Below are 18,095 nucleotides of genomic sequence, written 5' to 3'. Positions count from 1 at the left end.
GCAGACCCGGCCCTGCAGACAGGGGGCGGCGGCACGGGGGGCTCAGGCATGTGCCGGAGGGGCCCGAGCCTCCTACCCTGCCTCCTGGGACCCCACTCGCTCCCCTGGGGCCCACGTCCACCCCCAGGAGGAGGGGCCCCCAAGTACACCTTCAGCGTGTACGGCCCCACTCAGCACACGGGGTCATGGTGGTGCCCCTCCCGGAGGAAAGGGGGAACAGGAGAGGCAACACTGTACGCTACGTGGTGTTCCCCAAAGACCAGCACAGATCCTGACTCAGGACCCAGGAGCGTGGCCTCATGTGGAAATAGGGCCCCTGCAGATAGGGTCCAGCAGAGATGAGGGTGTCTTGGGTGGGGGTGGGCTGACGACACAGAGCCTGTGACCCTGAGGACATGTGGGCACACACATGAGTGAGGACAGTTACACGAAGCTGGACGGTCGCCTGGGGCCCCAGGAGCTGGAGGAGGTAGGCGGGGTCCTCCCCCAAAACCCCCGGAGGGAGCGGGCCCCGGAACAGTTGGATGGGACTTCCAAGGTCCAGAACACGAGAAGGAGCCACGAGTTTGTGACCGTGTCCCGGGAGCCACAAGACACGGCACAGGCAGCGGAGGGCCTCCTGCCTGCCAGCTGACTCCCTCCTCTTTCCGTCTGTCCTCCCGCCCCGTGTGGTCTGGGGTGAGAGCGGGCTCTCCCGGGGGGCGAAGGGGGGCCCACCTTGAACTCAGGGCTGAGTTTGAGGAAGATGCTGGTCTTCCTGTCCCACAGCAGCACCAGGCCATCCTCGGTGTCCACCACCAGGTAGACACCCATCTGGCGGATGGAGTAGGGGGGCTCCTGCCCCACACCCCTCTCGAGCACCTCCACGCGGCCCTCACTCAGCCTCAGCTCGTAGCTCTGCGCAGAAGGGGTTGCTCAGGCCTGTCCCCGCTTGGTTTCCCAGGCATCCCTCCAGGGGGGCCGCAGCCCTACCCGGCCGCCTGCTCACCCCCAGGAACAGCTTGATGGCCTTGGAGCAGGTGACGCCAGTGGTCCCACAGGGGACGTTCTCGGAGACGACACGGAAGGTCCCAGTGCTGTCATTGCCACGGCAGTGGTCCTGGGGAGAGGTGAGGGGCTATCCTGCCGCTGGGGGCTGGGGTGCCCCAAGCCACACCGCGGGGCCACGGGAGGGCCAGGAAGCCCCCGGGACCATGTACCTGAAGCAACGTGTACCCGCAGTCCCCGCTGAAGCTGTAGCGCCTCCCATCGAGGGTGACATAGTGGCCGTCCCCGTACACGGCACAGGTGGCCAGGCAGGGCTCCTCTGTACACCGCCACTTCCTGTTCTCGCAGGTACTGGGGGCAGGGGGCACCAGTCAGGCCTGAGCTGGGCGGGGGAATGGGGGTGGGGCAGGTCCCTACGAGACCATGGTCGGTCCTAGAGGCCGGGGTCCCATCACCCACTGCAGGGAGCCCCACCACCACGTACCAGGTGTTGCAGCCCACCCGGATGGTCTGGCCGGGCAGGTAGCTGGCCTCGTTGTGCACGCAGGGGCAGTCCTTCGGAGCGATGCAGCGGCCCTCGCCATCGGCCACCAGCCCGTTGGGACACACACAGCCGGGCTCACACTGGGAGCTATACTGTGAGGCACCGGGGACACGGCTCAGTGGGCTGGGGCTCGACAGCTGAGCCCCCAGCACGGCCTGCACTGAGCCCAGGGAGCCCTCAGGCAGTGGTCTTCCCGGGACCACCCCGAGGAGGCACACGGGCAGATGCCCACGCGGCGTCGCCAGGGGCGTGAGGGGCACTCACACAGTCCATGTCCAGAGTGAAGCAGCTCTTCTGACAGCCGGCCCCGGAGGCCCCCGACGTGGCGTTGCGACAGTCGTCGAAGACCATGGGCGGGGTGCAGACTGGGGGGTTAGAGGCCGCTCAGGGTCCCACCGCCAACCGCCAGGCTGGCTCTGAGAGCCATGGCCTCACACTGTGTGTCCAGCAGCTGAGTCTGTGCCGCCCAGCCTGGGGCTCAGCCAGCGGGATGCATGTGCGTGTGTGCGGGGCGCGTGTGCGTGTGTGCAGCACGTGTGTGTCCACGGTGTGTACATGTGTTCATGGTGCATGTGCATGGCGTGCCTGGGGGCACGGATCAGGCCAAAGAGGGAAACCCCCCCACTCCCAGCAGCCACACTGACTTGGGGTTCTGGCCATCCACCCAGAAACTTGGAGATCATGAGAGCTCCTCCCTCCCCGCAGACTCACCTGGGGTGGGAACCTGGCCTCCAACGCAGGTCAGCGTGCCTTGTGTGCAGGTGCTGGGACAAGAAGGTGGTCAGAGGGTCCCCCCCAGCCTGGCTGCCCTGCCCACCAGGCCCATCCAGCAGGGGCTCTTACCAGATGACTCCACGCTCATGAAGCGACTCTCCGTTGGGGACCACAGAGCCCTCATGGTAGCAGGGACAGCTGGTGGCCGGCACGCACTTGCCCGCATCGTCCAGGAATGTGCCGTTGGGGCAGGTGCAGCCATCCACGGGGACAAAGCTGATACCACAGGTGACGTCCTTGTGGCTCCGGGCCCGGCAGGTGGGTTGGCAGGTCCTGATGCCGTATTGGTAGGTCAGCGACTTTGGGCAGGTGGTCATGGGCTTTGCTGCGGGACGCCAGGCAGGGGGAGGCAGTCAGTGCGGAGCGGCTGCCATCACCAGCCCCCACCTCCCCCTGCCCCTGCGTAAGAGTCCCAGGCCGGGCACTCGAGCCCTCCAAGCCCCGCCCGGGGACAGGGGCCCAGGAGCAGGTGTTCTGTTGGGGGGTGGGGACACTCACTGCACACGCCGTCCCTCCAGCCCCGGAGCAGCACCCCCTTGGCCGCGCAGGCGTACACGTAGGAGGACAGGGCGGCGCACAGGCAGTCTTCGCTCTTCTCGCAGTTACACGTGTCGAACATGCAGTTCTGGGAACGGGGCCGTCGTCACCCATGCCCCGTGAGTGTCCCCCACACTGCTGCCCCGCCTCCTCTAGGACCCTCCCCAAGCCCGCGCCTGGGGCCCCCATGCCCTCCGCAGACCATCTTGGTGCCAAGCCCCACTTCAGGCGGGTGCTGGAAGGACAACAGCCCCTCCTCTCGGGCACCCGACAGGGGCCAGCCCTTCTGGCCCTCAGACCCCAGAGCATCTCGGCCACCACTGATTTCTCATGTCCACTCCAGGGCCTGGTGGGCCACAAGCCCTCGGGGGTCGTCAACCCTATGCCTGGTTACAGGGCTGGAGGCACAGATGAGCTCTGGACCTCAGGACCAGGCCGGACCCTCGAGAAGCCCCTGTCCCCGCACCGAGGACAGCTGTGTGGCTGGAGCAGAGAGGCTGGTGGGTGTGCGTTACCGAGTAGAAGGTGCCTGGGTTCACGGCCGCGTGGCACTGGGCAAAGGGGCCGTGGGGGTCGGTCAGCCGGGAGCACCAGTGCTGAGCGTACTTCTCTGCGGACAGAGCAACAAGGGCGGTCAGCAAGCCGGACAGTCGTCCCCTGCTGTGGTCAGCAGGCACGCAGGTGCGGGCTTCACCACCCCCACAACACCCTGCTCCCTTCTTCCAGAAGTTTCCACGGCCACACTGGGAAACGCGTTGGTGAGTTGGCCCCCGAATGCCTCCTCCAGGCCAGAGTGGATTCTGCGGCCTGGGGTCACCGGCAACCGGGCGGGCCTGTGGCCGCGGAGACCCACATACCGTTCTCCACGCTGAGGGAGCAGGGGTCCTCGAAGCTGTTCTTGACGTTGGGGCAGGCGGCCTGGGTCTTCCAGGTGTTGGCAAAGGCGGCGGCCGTGCCCTCCACCACGCCGCCGAGGGTCCGGAAGTCGTCGGCCTGGTTCTGGTTGAAGTTCCCGCATAGGCCTGCGGCAGGAGGCTGGCATGAGGCACCGCGGGCCCCGGCCGCCGAGGGTGGGCTCCGGCTCCCAGGACGGGCGGCCCCTCTTACCGCAGGTGAGGCCGCGGAGCTCGGGCCCCAGCCTCACAAACACCTGCGTGACAGGCTCCAGCTGGATCCCGAGCTGCAGGCCCAGCTTGGTTTGCGCGACGATGAAGAAGGTGGACGGTCTGAAGAGCGTGACATTCGCTGTGGACGCAGGGGACGAGGCCTCAGTGGGCTGGGAGGGCTGGGACCCTCCAAGGGGGCAGGCCCCACGTCCTTACCTGCCGAGACGGGCACCTGGGTGTAGATCTGGTTCACAAACACCTCCCCGCTGGCCTTGACTGTGATGACCTGGGAGCGGCAGGGAGTGGGGTCAGGGCAGCCCTGGGACACGTGCTAGCGGGACCCCTGCCCTGGAGGGCCATGAGCTCCCACGAGGAGGGGCTGGCTGAGAAGCCAAGTTCTGCCCCAGGCTCAGCTGATCTGTCCACATTTCCCTCAAGGGCCGAGCATTCTCTCCGGTAAAAACCCAAGTGATTGTATGAAATAGGGAAGTTGGAAAAATAAAATAAAAATAAAAACCAAACTGGGACAGAGGGAAGTCGGCTTCAATGAAGCCAAGTTCTGGGCATGCCCTGGTCCCTCCTTCCAGGGCTGGTGGGGCAGGTGTGGAGGCCCCGGTGCCCCTCCCGGAGTGGTTCTGTCTGGGGACTGTCAGGCAGAGGCCTGCGGGCTGGGAGGTACTCAGCCCACATCCCGCTCACTCACTGCCACTCCAGGATCAAGAGCTTGGGCAGAGGTCACTTGCCATGAGGGACATAGACTCCCCCCAACTGGCATCTGTTCTCACCATGTACCCCCGACCCCCGGGTCTGTTCTCACCATGTGCCCCCAACCCCTGGGTCTGCTCTCACCGTGCTCCCCCCGTCCAGGCTCAGCATCAGGCTCTTCAGGCACGTCTCACTGTCCGTCAGGCCACACCGCCGCAGCTCTCCCAGCACAGTGAAGACGCTGCTGTCACAGAGCTGCAGACACGGGTCCTCACACTCTGCCCAAAGGCGCCTGACCCCCGCCTGCCCCCCGCCTGCCCCCAATCCCTGGAGACCCTGTGGGGTGGTGCCGGGAGCTGGGGCACAGATGCAGCAGACCCAGCAGCCCAGGCAGGGGTGGGCCGGCTGCACGGCCGTGGCCCAAAGCCGCTGGGTGGGCACGAGGCCCGGGTCGCACCTTGGCCAGCACGTAGCTGCAGTCCCCATGCACCGTGTACTGCCTCTCGTCAAACGTGGAGACGTGGGCGCCCCCCAGCACCGCACAGGTGCCCGGGCACGGCAGCTCCCGGCAACTCCACTGGCCTCTGGAACAGGTGCTGTGGACGGTAGAGACCACGCGTGTGCCGCCCCTGGGAGCATCCAGCCCCAGCTTGTGCACTGGCGGGAGGACACAGGTCTGGCCCAGGTTCACCTGCATCCCCGCCTAGACCAGGGCCTGGAGGTGTCTGCGTGGAGAGCCCTGAGCACGCCTGGAGTCCGCAGGAAGTGAGGACAGCCGGCCCTTGGGCCTCGGCACTCCCAGGCCATGTCCGGGGTTGTAGGCAGGAGGGGTCTGGGGTCCTACCAGTTTGTGCAGTCTGTGGCGTAGCTGGTCCCCGGAGCATAGGTGGCCCCATTGTACACACAAGGACACTGGGACGCCGGAATGCAGCCAGTCTGGCCAATGTCGTCGAGCACCGTCCCTGCAGAAGCAGGCAGGCCATGGACGGGGCAGGTGCCAGGCAGTGCCCACCCCTGAGCCAGTGGAGGGGACCCAACCTTGGGCCCAGGTCACACCGCCCTACAGGGGCTCCTCAGACCCAGGGACCCAGCCTGGCTCTGTGGGATTCCCGGGGAGGCCCTTCTCACCCTTGGGGCAGAAGCAGCCGTCCACACAGTGGTCCTCGCAGAGCTGGGAGTGCTCCGGGTTGGAGCAGGTGTCGGCGCAGGGCGAGCCGCACTCCCGGTGCTGCATGCTGGGCGGGCAGGTCTGGGCTGTGGAGGGAGGACAGAGCCGCGTCATCGCCGGCCCCCAGCTCCCGGCCCAGGAGGGACAGCAGGATGGGGCACTCACGGCAGAGGTGGGGGCTCCTCCAGTCTGGGGGCAGCCCCCCGGCGTGGGCGCACTGGCGTGCGTACTCGGCGAGCGTGGGACAGACGCAGCGAGTGCGGTCCGTGTGCTCGCAGAGGCAGAGGTCTTGCCGGCAGGCCTGCACGTAGCTGCTGGCGTCCAGCAGAGCTCGGCAGCCCGAGAACAGCCGGCTAGTCAGGATTTCCTCGCAGGGGCCCTGGGGGCAGAGGCAGGAGCACGCACTGAGTGCAGGCTCGGGACCCTCCCCCGGGCTCCGGGCCGCCAACCCACCTCGCCCCCACAGGAGCAGGGCCTGTCCACGCCAGGGCTTACCGTGCCACGCCCGCAGTCCGTCGTGGGCACGGGGACAGGGTCCTGACACTGCTCCGTGGGGCCGTCCATCTTCTGCAGATTCCCGTACTCAAGGGCTGTCAGCTTAACACCTGCGGGGACACAGCGCCAGGCTCCTGAGGCTCCCCAAGGGGTCCCCACTGCATCTCGTCCCCCATCCACCCTGCTGGGTTAAGGGGTGCTCAGGGAGTCTGAAAGTAAGTGGGGGACCACCCAAGTCATTCAGGGCTACGGGCAGAGGGCTGAGGCCTGAGGGTTCTCCAAGCCCGGGGCGGCATGCTGCCCAAAGGGCCGGAGAGTGACCCTGACCTCACCCAGTCCTTAGAGCCCAGCCAAGCCCGCGCAGGGACCCCCAGACAACCAGGCAGGCGTGTCCCCCATGGCTGCCAGCCCCATTCGGGTGAGCTTCCTCTGGGCTTCATGGGCCTGGCGAGGGGGTCCTGGGGGTGGGGGACTCCGGCTGAGTCACATGGAACCTCCCTTCCTGGCAGCAGGAAGCCCAAGAAACCAGGAGAAGGTCTGCTTGGAGGCGGTGCCAAGGTTGCGGGGAGGTACGTGTGCACGCGTGCCGGGGATGTGTCTGTGCCCGCGTGGGTGTGTGCGCAGATCCACATGTGCGTGTGCATGGGCACGCAAACCAGGGACACCTGACCCAAGGTTCTGGAAGTGCAGCCTTCCAGGGAGCACTGGGAAAGGAGTCCGGCTACCATGGGGCAGCTGTGGGGAGGGGCTTACCATGGGAGAGGAACTCGTTGAACATGGGATGACCATTGAAGTCTCCGCAGAGCCCGCAGGTCTGGTTGGCGAACTTAGGGTCCAGCTCCAGCTGGAATGAGGGGCCACATAAGATGCCCGGCCCCACAGGGACATGTCAGGGCCCACAGAGGCGCTACAGGCCGTGGACCCCTGCCTCCAACGCTTCAGGGTCTCCATGATGGGGGAGGTAGGCTCCCTGGCCCCCTCCTCACCAGCCCCATGCAGTGGGGTCTGGCCATCCCCCAGCACCTGTGCCCAGAGCACTTTCTTCCCTCTCTGGGGAGGCCGTTGGGCTGGCAACACCCCCCACCCTGGCCCTGGGCCCCAGTCTCACCAGGAGGCTGTCGTCTGGGCTCCACATGAAGACGAGGCCCAGCTTGGCGTCCACCTTCAGGTAGCCGTTGCTGATCTCGATGAGGACCCCCGACTGGCTGAAGGGTGGCTGAGTTCTGCGGAGAGAGGGCCGGGCTGAGGCCCCGAGGCCGCGCAGGGCAGGGCTATGGAGGCCTGATCCTGGCCAGGGAGGGCCCCCTACGGCCACAAATGTGACCAGAATGCTGGGCCACAGACAGCGCCACGGGTGCAAGAGGACAGCGGACCCCGGAGCTCCGTGGTCACGGAGGAACTAGGAAGGGGGCCACTTCCCCGGGTGGGAAAAGAGCCCCAGGCCTCTGAGGGTGCGCTCAGGGCCTGCCCGGGCATGACCCCATGAACCCCCAACAACCACCCGCACTCACGGGCGGCCGTTAACCAGGATGGAGCTCTTGGTCAGCTGGATGACCATGCCGTCGAGCTTCATGGTGACTGCGGTGACCGTGGTGGCATTGGACTCCCGGCCGCGGCGCAGCTGCACGTTGAAGTCCTCGTACGTGGCGCCGCAGTGCGCGGACAGGATGTAGTTGCACAGGCCGGGGAAGCGGAAGACATCGCCGTCGAAGGTCTTGTAGTGGAAGTTGCCCCAGGTGCTGCAGACGCGCCCGTTGTGCGCGGGGTTCCGGGCTGCGGGCCAAGGAGGGCCAGAGGATGCCGTCCTACGCCCCGGGCTGGGGACGCAGCTGCCCCAGGGTTGGGGGGGGTGGACAGCAGGGGAGGAGCTGCTTGGACCCAGGCCCTCGGGGGAACGCAGCCTCTCTCCCAGCACTTACCCCGCATCCACGTGGGGAGCGAGACCCCGTCCAGCCGCCCCCCCAGCCTCACAGCCCCTCTCTCACCTCGCACCACCGGGGCCGTCCTCAAAGGGGGCAGGAAGCTCATCCCGCGGAGTGGGTGGCCTGCGGGGACAGGGCACGGGGTCACACCACCTGCGCGCAGGGGTCTCTGCTGCCCCCGCCAAGCCTGCCGGCACCACGCCCAGCTGGGGCTGGAGCTGAGGCCCCGCAGGCCGGCGGCCTTCCCTCCGGGCCGTCCCAAGCGGCTGCAAGTGCTTCGGCCCGGAATTCTGCCTGGAGCTCTTGCCCGGGGCCAAGTCAGGCCCAGCGCCCAGGACGACCCCTTGGGTGCTGAGGCCGGGCACAGACGAGCCTCCCTGAGGAGGAGGAGTGATCCTCTCCCAGGGCCACACACCCAGCGTGGCGGCACAGGTTTACTGGAGAGTCCCCCACCAGCCACCCCCCCAGGCCAAGGGGACACATGTGGCGAAGGGATCAGGACTTGTGGGGAGACAGGAAGACGTAGCTGTGAGCTCGGGCCTCATCTATCCTCCTGTCTGAAGCTGCCACAGGGAGACAAGGAGCCTTCGGGGGGCTGCAGGTGACTGACCAGGGCTGTGTGTCGGGGTGTCCTCCGGGCCCCCAAGTTCTGGCCCCGAGGGGCTGGGGCAGGGCCACACTAACAGGTGGGGGTCAACTCACCACCAAGCTCCTGGGGGACATAAAGTTCTGGGGACTTGTGGCCGTGTTCCACAGAGCTGCCCTGGGCCTGGCCTATGGGAAGAAGGAGGACGCTGGGCCTGAGCCAGGAGACAGGGGACAGAGAGAGGGACGGGCCGACGGAAGGGCCCAAAACAGGTAGGGGTTCTCTCTGCACAGGGCTGGGGATGTGGGGAGGGTCTCTGTCCACGATGCCCATGCCAGGCTCACGCTGTACAAGCCTTCTCTCAGCTTGCCTCACAAGCACTCGGGGGTCCCCAGGCCCTGGCATGTCATCACCCAGAGGCCTTCATTCATTCACTAGCCCTTTGTTCACACTGGGTATCTCCCTGCTTGGGACATGGGGCAGGGACGACTGTCTGCACGGCAGCCTGGGGAGGGGCCAGACGGTTGAAGCTGCGGGTCACCTGAGCTTGTCAAGAGACAACCAGGGCCCCGGGCGAGGATGTGGGGGTGCGGAGTCGGGTGGGGTGGGGCTGCCTGGCCCTGCCCCTGACCTCACAGGGGACAGTCCACACTCATCCGTGACGCAGGTGCCCCAGGAGCAGCCAGCAGAGACTGGTCCCACACATGGAGGCAGGAGGCCAGGGACGGTAGGGTGCGGGCATGCACGTCGAGGTCCCCATGGTGCATGGTGCTGAGGGCCTCAGGAATGCTGTCCCCTTGCCCAGGGCAGCTCCTCCAGGAGCACGCTGTCACCTGACAGCTGTGCAGGACCCAGCTGTCCCCTGGACGCAGAGGCCGGGAGGTGCAAACCTGGGTGGGAGGAAGCCTCAGGGGATCCAGGAGCCTCTCCCCAGCATCCCCACAGCGTGGACCTCACGATCACACCCACTCCCCAAGGCTGAGGTCCCCTGGAGACCCCTCTCAAGACCCAGACGGGGAAAATGAGCTGGTGACTCAGGGCGTGCAGTGAGGGGGTCCCAGGGCCCCGAGGACCGGCTCAGAGAAGGTCTGGCAGGGGCAGAGGCAGCAGGAAAGCAGCACAGTTGGACGTGCCGGCCAGCCGGGGAGGCGGTCAGGAGGCTCAGAGATGCTGGGTTCCTCTCCCCCACCTCAGGGGAGCGGCTCAGCCTCAGAGGCCCCTCCCCAACGTGGGCCCCCGCAGCCCCCGAGGGATCCCCAACCCACAAGCGGGTGCCACAGGACAGCGAGGGCCGGGGCCTGGGTCCAGCCTGGGAGCCGCTCACGGACACGCCAGCTTCCCCGGGGCCGGGGCCAGGTCGTGGCGCTGTCTGCCGCCCTCCCAGCCCCAGAGCCGCCCCAGGATGTGGGGGACCCCTGGGCTGCCAGGTCGGGACCAGCCCCAGAAGCCGCTCAGTGAGAGCCTTACCTGTGTGCTGGGCACAGGCCAGGGCAAGGGCCAGGCCCCAGAGCGGGGCCAGCGTCCTGCCGCCGACACCCATCCTGCGGAGGGAGGGGAGAAGGCCCCGGGGGCAGCATCTAAGGAAGGACCTGAGTGGGCAGGGGCCTTTTGTAGCCCCAGGAGCTGGCTCCGGCCCCAGCAGCTTCACGTGGGAGGGCGGGGCAGGGCCCGCTCTTCCCCTCACCCGGGTAAACAGTGGGCACTGGCTTGGGGCTGGCCGGCCGCCGGGGACAGGCGGAGATGGGCCTAGCTGCCAGGTGGGGCTCCGCTTCCCACGGGCCCCCAGTCCTGGCCTGAGGGGACCCTCCTGCTGTGGCCCCAGCCCTGCAGCTTCGCTGCTTCTGTGGACCCTGACCCCACGGACTCCCTGGGACGGCCGGTCCTTGCTCTCTCTGGAGGCGCCTGGGGGCAGCACCCCCAGCGACAAGACCCAGCCCCACAGTACAGCCCCCAGCCTCAGACCCTGGCTGGGCTTCTGGTACCGGTTCCTGGCTCCAGGCGGCAGTGGGCCCGGGGCAACTTGAGTCACATGTGGCCTCGTGGACACGAGGGGTGAAAGTAGCCATGCCCACTGGGCCAGGCCGGGGAACTGCCCACTGGCTTGCCCCAAAAATCACCCCACCAGGTGGGCTGAGACAGCCCCACAGCACAGCGGACACCTGGCCCCAGACCGCGGGTGTGTGGGCGTCAGGTCCTTTGGGGCGGGGCCAACGGCGCTGAACTCTCCGCACGAGACAGCCACACGCCCCACGGACCAGCAGCTCCACTGACTGCAAGTGGGCCCGACCCGGGGGTCCCCACTGGGGACGGAGGCGCAAAACCTGGGCTGGGCCGTTCCGAGCATCTTTCCTGCACGGAGGGGCCCGTCCCAACCTGGTTTTCGGTCTCTGAGTCGTCCCCTCGCCATGCCCTGACTTGGCCCTGGTCCTCTGAGAGAGAGCACTGCGTGCGTCAGGGGGATCGTGGGGGGTCTGTGGGATCGTGGGGGATCTGTGGGATCGTGGGGGAGCAAGGGGGAGCATGTGGGAGCAGGAGCAGGAGCCTGACGGGCGTGAGTATGGCCCCCAGCAGAGCCTGCTGCTAACCCCCCCAGGCTCCCCTGCTGGGCCTTGGAGCTGGACACCGGGTCACCCGCAGCTGAGCAGGGCAGCGGGGTCCCCGGGGACAGGCAGGATGGACGGGACGGGCTCCAAAGTGCTATGAGTCTTTGGTGGGCAGGACAGGGCTTGGTGGGAGGCAGGGCCTCAAGGATTTGTGGGTGGGGCCGGGACCCTGGCTGAGGGGAGTGTGAAGGACAGACGCCTCCCCAAAGGCAGGAGGCACAGGTCCAGCAGGGTCCATGCTGCCGGCACTGGCTCAAGCTGGAGGTCGCACGCGACTCCTTGCTCCTCCAATCCAGAGCCGGGCTGCTGGGGGCATGTCCTGCCTACACAAGGCTGGGCCGCCCTGGAAGCTGCTGGCACTGCTCTGCCATGAGCGGCTGCCCAGGTGCCTCCAGGCCACATGAGGTCCCTGCCTGGCGTTAACTTCCCTTCTCAGGCTCACCCCCCCACCATTTCCCGTAAGGCACTGCCCAGGGCTGCTGAAAGCCTCCGTGACCGCGGCCAGGGTCTGAGACAGCCTGGGGTGCAACCTGAACCACAGGACCCGGGCTACCGGGCACTTTCTCATCCAAGCAGGACACCCTGGGAGGCCCCAGGCCTGGCGTCTGCTCACGTCTCAGCTTTTGGGGTTCTTGAGGGACCCCTGAGGAGGCCGCTGGAGTCAGAGCAGGTGTGGGACTGGCCACCTACCCTCAAACATCAGGGCCCTTCTTCCCTGTGACCTTGTGCCCCCGGGCGGTTCGCGGGCAAGCATCCGTCCTCTGAGCACCTGGTGCTTGGCCAGCCTGCCCCCACCATCATCCATTGAATGGCCATGCACAGAGCCAAGGCCAAGTCTATGGAGGGGGCTGTGGAAGGGTGAGGGGTTGGGGTTCCCCGGAGCAGCCCGGCAGTGACTCTGCCCCCTGCCCCTTCTCAGAGGGCTTCCTGCTCAAGGAGGGGTGGTATGGGGACAGGGCGAGGCTGTGGCCGGCTGTGGCCTCTCTCAGCCTCCCTCCCCTCATCTGCAGACAGGGTCCGTGGGAAGCTTGGCAGGCCGTGGGCCATACACCGTGGAAACCCACGGCACGGGGGCCGCACACAGGGGCACATGTAGGGAAAGGCCTGGCCCAGGGCAGTGGCCCCAGAAGCCTTTGTTCCCCTGGGGTCCCTGAGGGCCACACGACCACTGCCAGGACCCCAGCCCCAGGTCTGATAGTGATGGGCTTGCTGGACTCCAGGGAGATGGGACAGGGTCCGGCCCTCACAGGATCTAGCCAGCCTTGCCCTGCAGGCGAGAGGAATGGCGTGCAGGCCTTGGCTGTGTCCCCGAGTGGGGCTCTTGCTGCCACTGCTATCACTGGGCCACTCAGATTTGGGACAGCAAGTGGCCATCAGGCGGCCCTCTTTGTCACCAGTGGCTGGACCAAGGCTGACCCCGGCGAGGACAAAGCCCACCTGGCGGGATCTGGCCTGAGCAGGGCCCACAGGGAGCAAGGGTCCCACAGGGGGCAAGGGCCCCAGAGGGGGGCATGAGCCCATCTCCCCTCAGGGGCTGAGGTTGAAGATGAGGCCCAGGCTCTGGGCCCTGCGCTCTGTCATTTCTTGGACTTTCTATTTAATGAGTGTGGGATCGTGGCTCCCCCAAAGTACGTTGAGTCTCGCACCGCGGCAGTTAATGGGACAGTGCCTTCCTCTCCTGGCAGTGCCCAAATTCCTGCCACCCAAGATGCCCCTGAGGGTCGTGGGAGTGGCTCTGGCCAGCTCCCACCCCCCGTGCAGGCACCGAGCTTGCTGGCATCACAGATGGCGAAACGGGCATTTGCGGAAGAGTTACCACTTGTCCCGGGTGATAGGGAGTGATTTCTCAACCGGGACAGGCTGTGTCCCTCGCAACCCCGAGGAGGAAGTGGGCAGTGGGCTGGGCTCTGGGAGCCACTGATAGCGGCCAGATTACCTACAGGCGCTGTCGACACAAAGGGCAGGTGTGGGCCTGGGTGTCTCCCTGCCAGGCGCTTCCTCATAGGGACAAGGACCACTGATCTCTCCCTGCTTGGCCCTGGGGCCCCAGGGAGAGCCGTCTGCAGTGCCCACGGCTGGGCTCAGCCTCCTGGCCCCGGTGGGCTGAGACCCTCGCTGCCCGATGGGCTAGGGGTCAGGGGTGTGCTCTCCCGTGAGAGAGAAGGGGAGCGGAGAGTAAATTTGGTTTTCTGGTGGGGCTGCCCTGATTTGAAACCTTCGTGCGTGTGTTTATTTATCTGAATCACTGAACAAATAGAATTCCTCTGGAGAGCTGGGCTGGCTGCTGGGCCCTGGCCCCCAAGGTCCACGGTCTGGCCGAAGGACGGGTTCCCCCCGCCCCCCACCCCCACCCCATGTCCCCAGCACCACCCCATCCACAGAGGGCCCCACCCCTGCCCCCATAGCCCCAAGGGTCTGTGACAGTGGGGGAGGGCACTGTCCACTGGTAGGGGGGTTCCCCGAAGGTGAGCACATTTGTGTTCCGGGGTCAGGGGAGGCTCACACGCTACCCCTCCCCTGTCCCCTGTCCCCGGGCGCTGGGGCCTGCCCAAGGGGGGACAGAATGTGCTGTCCTCCCACCCTCCCTGCAGCTCCCATGGCATGTGGACCACGGGGCAGCCTCACGGCAGGGGCGCAGGGGTGCAGGGTCCGTCTAATACTCCCAGCAAACCTGAACACAATTTTTTTTTTTTAAAGCCATTATGAGGATGTGAAGTAACTTCCAAGGAACATGGATATAATGGAAGGAGAAGAGTTGAGGAAGTTCAGGAGAGATGCAGAAACTCTGGAAAATGACCAAGTGGAAACCCTAAAACTGAAAAAAAATCTGAAATAAAATAGTCATGTAATGGCTATGAATGAATAGTCATTAACAGAAGATAGGGTAGTGCACAGGGAAGAATCAACACGCTTGGAGGAGGTGAGTAGAAATGATCTACACTGAGGAATCAAGACGAAATGCTTGTTCTAAAAAGTCTCAGTGACCCAAGATAATGTCAGAAGTTAAGTTGATTGTAGAGAAGAGAGGAAAAAGGGGATAGAAAACATATCTGAAGGGAAAAAATGGCCAAATGTTTTCTAATTTGACTAAAAATTAAGGATCTTAGTTCCAAGGAGCAAACCCTAAGAAGAATAAATATTTAAAAAATCACATCTATGCAAAAGATAGTCAAAGGGGTAAAAAAAAAAAAAAAAAAAAAGTAGAAGAAAATCTTTAAAGTGACCAGGAGAAAAGATACATATAGCATACAGAGGAAACAAATAATAAAGTGGTAGATATAAATCCAATAATATAAAAATTTACAATAAATGTAAGTGGACGAAACTCTCCCATTAAAAAGGCAATTATTTTCAGATTGGATACAAAAAAGCATGGGCCAACCATAATCTGCTGGTAAGAGACACATTGTAAACATATGTATGCAGAGCGGTTAAAAGTGAAAGGATGGGAGCGTGTATGCCTGTGATTGAGAATCACAAGGAAGCCCAAGTGGCTACATTACCATCAGACACAGGAGACTCCAAGACAAGGACTATTATCAGAGATAAAAAGGGTCATTTTACAATGCTAAAGTGCCAGTTCACAGGAAAGCATGACAATGTTAACTATGTATATGCCTAATGACAAAGGTTCAAAACACACCAAGTAAAAATTGACAAAATTTAAGGGAAAAACAGATACATCCATCAAATTTGGAGAATTTAACCCCTTTCCCCCCTCAGTAATTGGTAAAACAAATAAACAAAAATTCAGTAAGGCTGGCAAAGATCTGAAAGACACCATGGGCGGACTTGACCTATATTGTTTTAAATCTACCCAGGAGTCCCCAATACATGTCCTTTACATGTCCATGTGGACCATTCATCAAGATCTCGAGAATACCACCAGGCTATAAAACAGCTCAATGAGCTTCCAAGGACTGAAATCATTACAGTACGCCTACTCACCAAATTAGAAATAAACTGAAAACCAGTAACAATAAGACAGCAAGGAAGTATTTGAAAATCAAGCGACATAGTGAGTTCTAAATCACTTACAGATCAAAGATGTCACTATAGACCTAACAGAAACTGTAATATGTGGGTAAATATAAATGAAAAAAATGTTTCTTACTTTCTTTAAAGAACTAGTAGATCTTTATTTTTTTAATTTTTAATTTTTTAAAAAGATTTTTATTTATTTATTTGACAGACAGGGATCACAAGTAGGCAGACAGTCAGGCAGAGAGAGAGGAGGAAGCAACTCTCTGCTGTGCAGAGAGCCCAATGTGGGACTCGATCCCAGGACCCTGAGACCATGACCTGAGCTGAAGGCACAGGCTTTAACGCACTGAGCCACCCAGGTGCCAAAAGGACTAATAGATCTTTAAATTAAACAATTAATTATAGGAGTTTATGACACATGTGGTAGTTAAATATACAACACTAATAACATTGAGGAGGGAGGGTAAATGAAATCAGCCTGTTTTTTTTTTTTAAGATTTTTATTTATTTGGCAGAAAGAGTGAGAGAGAGAGAGAGAGAGAGAGCACAAGCGGGGCAGAGGGAGAGGGAGAAGCAGGCTCCCTGCTCGGCGGCTGAGTCAATATTTCTTGAATTAATATTACCTAAAATACACTTCATTTTCCTTTTTATTTTTTTTCTCCAAAACTATGCCCCCCCCACTTCCCAAGGGAAATGTTTGTTGTAATAGTAATTAATCTTTCCACTTTAGGTGGTTTGACTTGTTCATTGCTTGCTTGCTTTGGGATGGTTTCTCCTGACCTCTGGTATGTCCCTACTCTTAGGGGCCATGGGTTCAAATCATTCCCAGACTCATGAGTCAGGTAGGTTATCAGTCAGTAACATCTGACGTGACCACATCTTCCCCACAGGCCCAGCCTTTTCACTCAAGCTCTGCAGGTGGGACCCACAATGGAGAAGGTCTGATGCTAGTTAGGGCAGGGAGAACAGGCTGACACTGGGCTGTGGCTCTAGGTGCATGTGACAAGGGTAGGGAAGGGTGGGTCTAACATGGCCCTTAGAAGGGAAGCCACAGGGCAGTCCCTGAGAATTGGCCCCATCCAGGTGGGTCTTCTGGAGCCTCACTGTGGGAGGAGGATGGTGGGGTAGATCCCCAGCCTGAGCCCAGGACCATGTCCCTGGCTATCCCTCCTTTGGCCCCTCAGCAGGCTCCCAGAGGTCTCAGAGACACGGGGAGCTTGCTCTGAGAGCCTCTGCATCTTTGTCCAGGTCCCTCCCCCACTCCTGGGGCTGGGACCCGTCTAGACTACAGGCTCCTCAGCCCACCTGGCTTTTGACCCCCTGAGGCCCTCAGGCAGAAGCCAGGGCTGCAGACAAAGGGGTGTATGCTTTCCTCTCCCCAGCTGCAGACGTCACCCTGGCTCTGGGCCAGCCTGGGGGCCCCAGGCCCAGTCTCCCAGTGTGGCAGAGGCTGGAGCAAGTTCCCAGGAGGCATGGGCATTCCTGGGGTTCAGCCTGAGGGCCCAATCTGGGAGCTTGACCTCAGAACCCCATCCCCTCTCTGCAGACACAGGAAAGGGGAACAGGAGGTCGAGGATAGACTCCAAGACTTCACTGCTGCAGGGGAGTGAGGCGAGTCTCACGGGGGTGTCCCAGCTAGGCTCGGACGCAGAGTATGACTTACAGGTAGACATGGGGCTGGAAGTGGGCAGGCATCCTGGGGGCAAAGATTCAGAATGGGCATGGTCAGGGAGTGAAGAAGTGGGAGGAGGAAGGGGCTCCTGGGTGCCCTGGGGAGGTCTCAGCCTAAAGCCCCAGCATCGGAGGGTTAGCCTCCCAAGGCCATGGGGTGGGGGTGAGCCGCGCTGCCCATTGGTGGCCTGGGCACGCCCACCCCACCCGGGCCTGCCAGCTCCACCTAAGACAACATCCTGGGCCCGATAAGGCCAATTTCACGCACTGGGGTGCACACAGCCTTAATCTGCTTATCTGCCAGGTCATCCAGGCCATACCCAAGAGAAGCCCACACCAGGCTATGACAGGGGAACAGGGAGGGGCTCACTCTACTGCCCCAGCGCAGCTGTCCAGCAGGGTCCCCTCCCCCTTCCCAGTGGGGTCACCTTGGAGCCATGCCCACCTAAAGGACAGCTGGGCCAGGAGGGACCTCCATCCATGGAAGTGGCCAGGCCCTAGGCTGGTGGGGATGCCCATATGTGGCAGGAAAATGTCAGGACCTCTAACCCCCTTCCTGGATGGCTGGACACAGACCAGTCTTGTAACCAGGACCAAGTCCCTTGACCCCTTTTCCATCACGCAGCTGTGGGCAGGGGGCAGGAGGGCAGGGGGACATTTGCTGGGTGACTCTGGGTCTCCATTCTCTGGCTGGACACTGAGAGCACTGGGGCAGGTGCCTCGTGGCCCCGGGCTCCTGCCCGGGACTGGACACTGGGCGCGCAGAGGGAGGAAATGAGATCCCTGCCCACAGAGCTGTCTGCCAGGGTAAAGGGCGTGGGGAGAACGAGAGCTGCTCCCTGTCCCGTGGGGTGCAGCAGGTTGGTGGGTGCAGGAAGTGGTTCCAAGGTGGGAGCGGAAGGGGGACGGGTCCAGGGGAAAGCATCGGGGAGTGAGGCCAGCATGCCGCACCCTGCAAGCTGCTTGAGAGCAGAGAAGGGGCCAACGAGAAGTGACCGGCACAGTGGGCACTG

General features: G+C 62.7%; 1 protein-coding gene across 1 annotated transcript in view; it reads right to left on the bottom strand.

Moving 5' to 3' along the window:
* Positions 1-10,364, bottom strand: part of LOC111149474 (mucin 5B, oligomeric mucus/gel-forming) — a 70,633-nt gene extending 60,269 nt beyond the window's left edge. Inside the window, 15 exon segments of the mRNA XM_022506565.1 lie at positions 3,700-3,864; positions 3,950-4,087; positions 4,165-4,234; positions 4,798-4,908; positions 5,111-5,249; positions 5,498-5,615; positions 5,782-5,907; positions 5,987-6,200; positions 6,317-6,426; positions 7,070-7,160; positions 7,425-7,539; positions 7,828-8,089; positions 8,302-8,589; positions 8,941-9,012; positions 10,292-10,364. Of these exon segments, the coding sequence (XP_022362273.1) occupies positions 3,700-3,864; positions 3,950-4,087; positions 4,165-4,234; positions 4,798-4,908; positions 5,111-5,249; positions 5,498-5,615; positions 5,782-5,907; positions 5,987-6,200; positions 6,317-6,426; positions 7,070-7,160; positions 7,425-7,539; positions 7,828-8,089; positions 8,302-8,589; positions 8,941-9,012; positions 10,292-10,364 (2,092 nt within the window).
* Positions 10,365-18,095: the final 7,731 nt, after the last annotated feature.

This window comes from Enhydra lutris, unplaced genomic scaffold, assembly GCF_002288905.1.
Source record: "Enhydra lutris kenyoni isolate GAN:26980312 unplaced genomic scaffold, ASM228890v2 scaffoldscaffold22, whole genome shotgun sequence".
NCBI lineage: Eukaryota > Metazoa > Chordata > Mammalia > Carnivora > Mustelidae > Enhydra > Enhydra lutris.
This window is presented reverse-complemented; position numbering and strand designations above follow the sequence as displayed.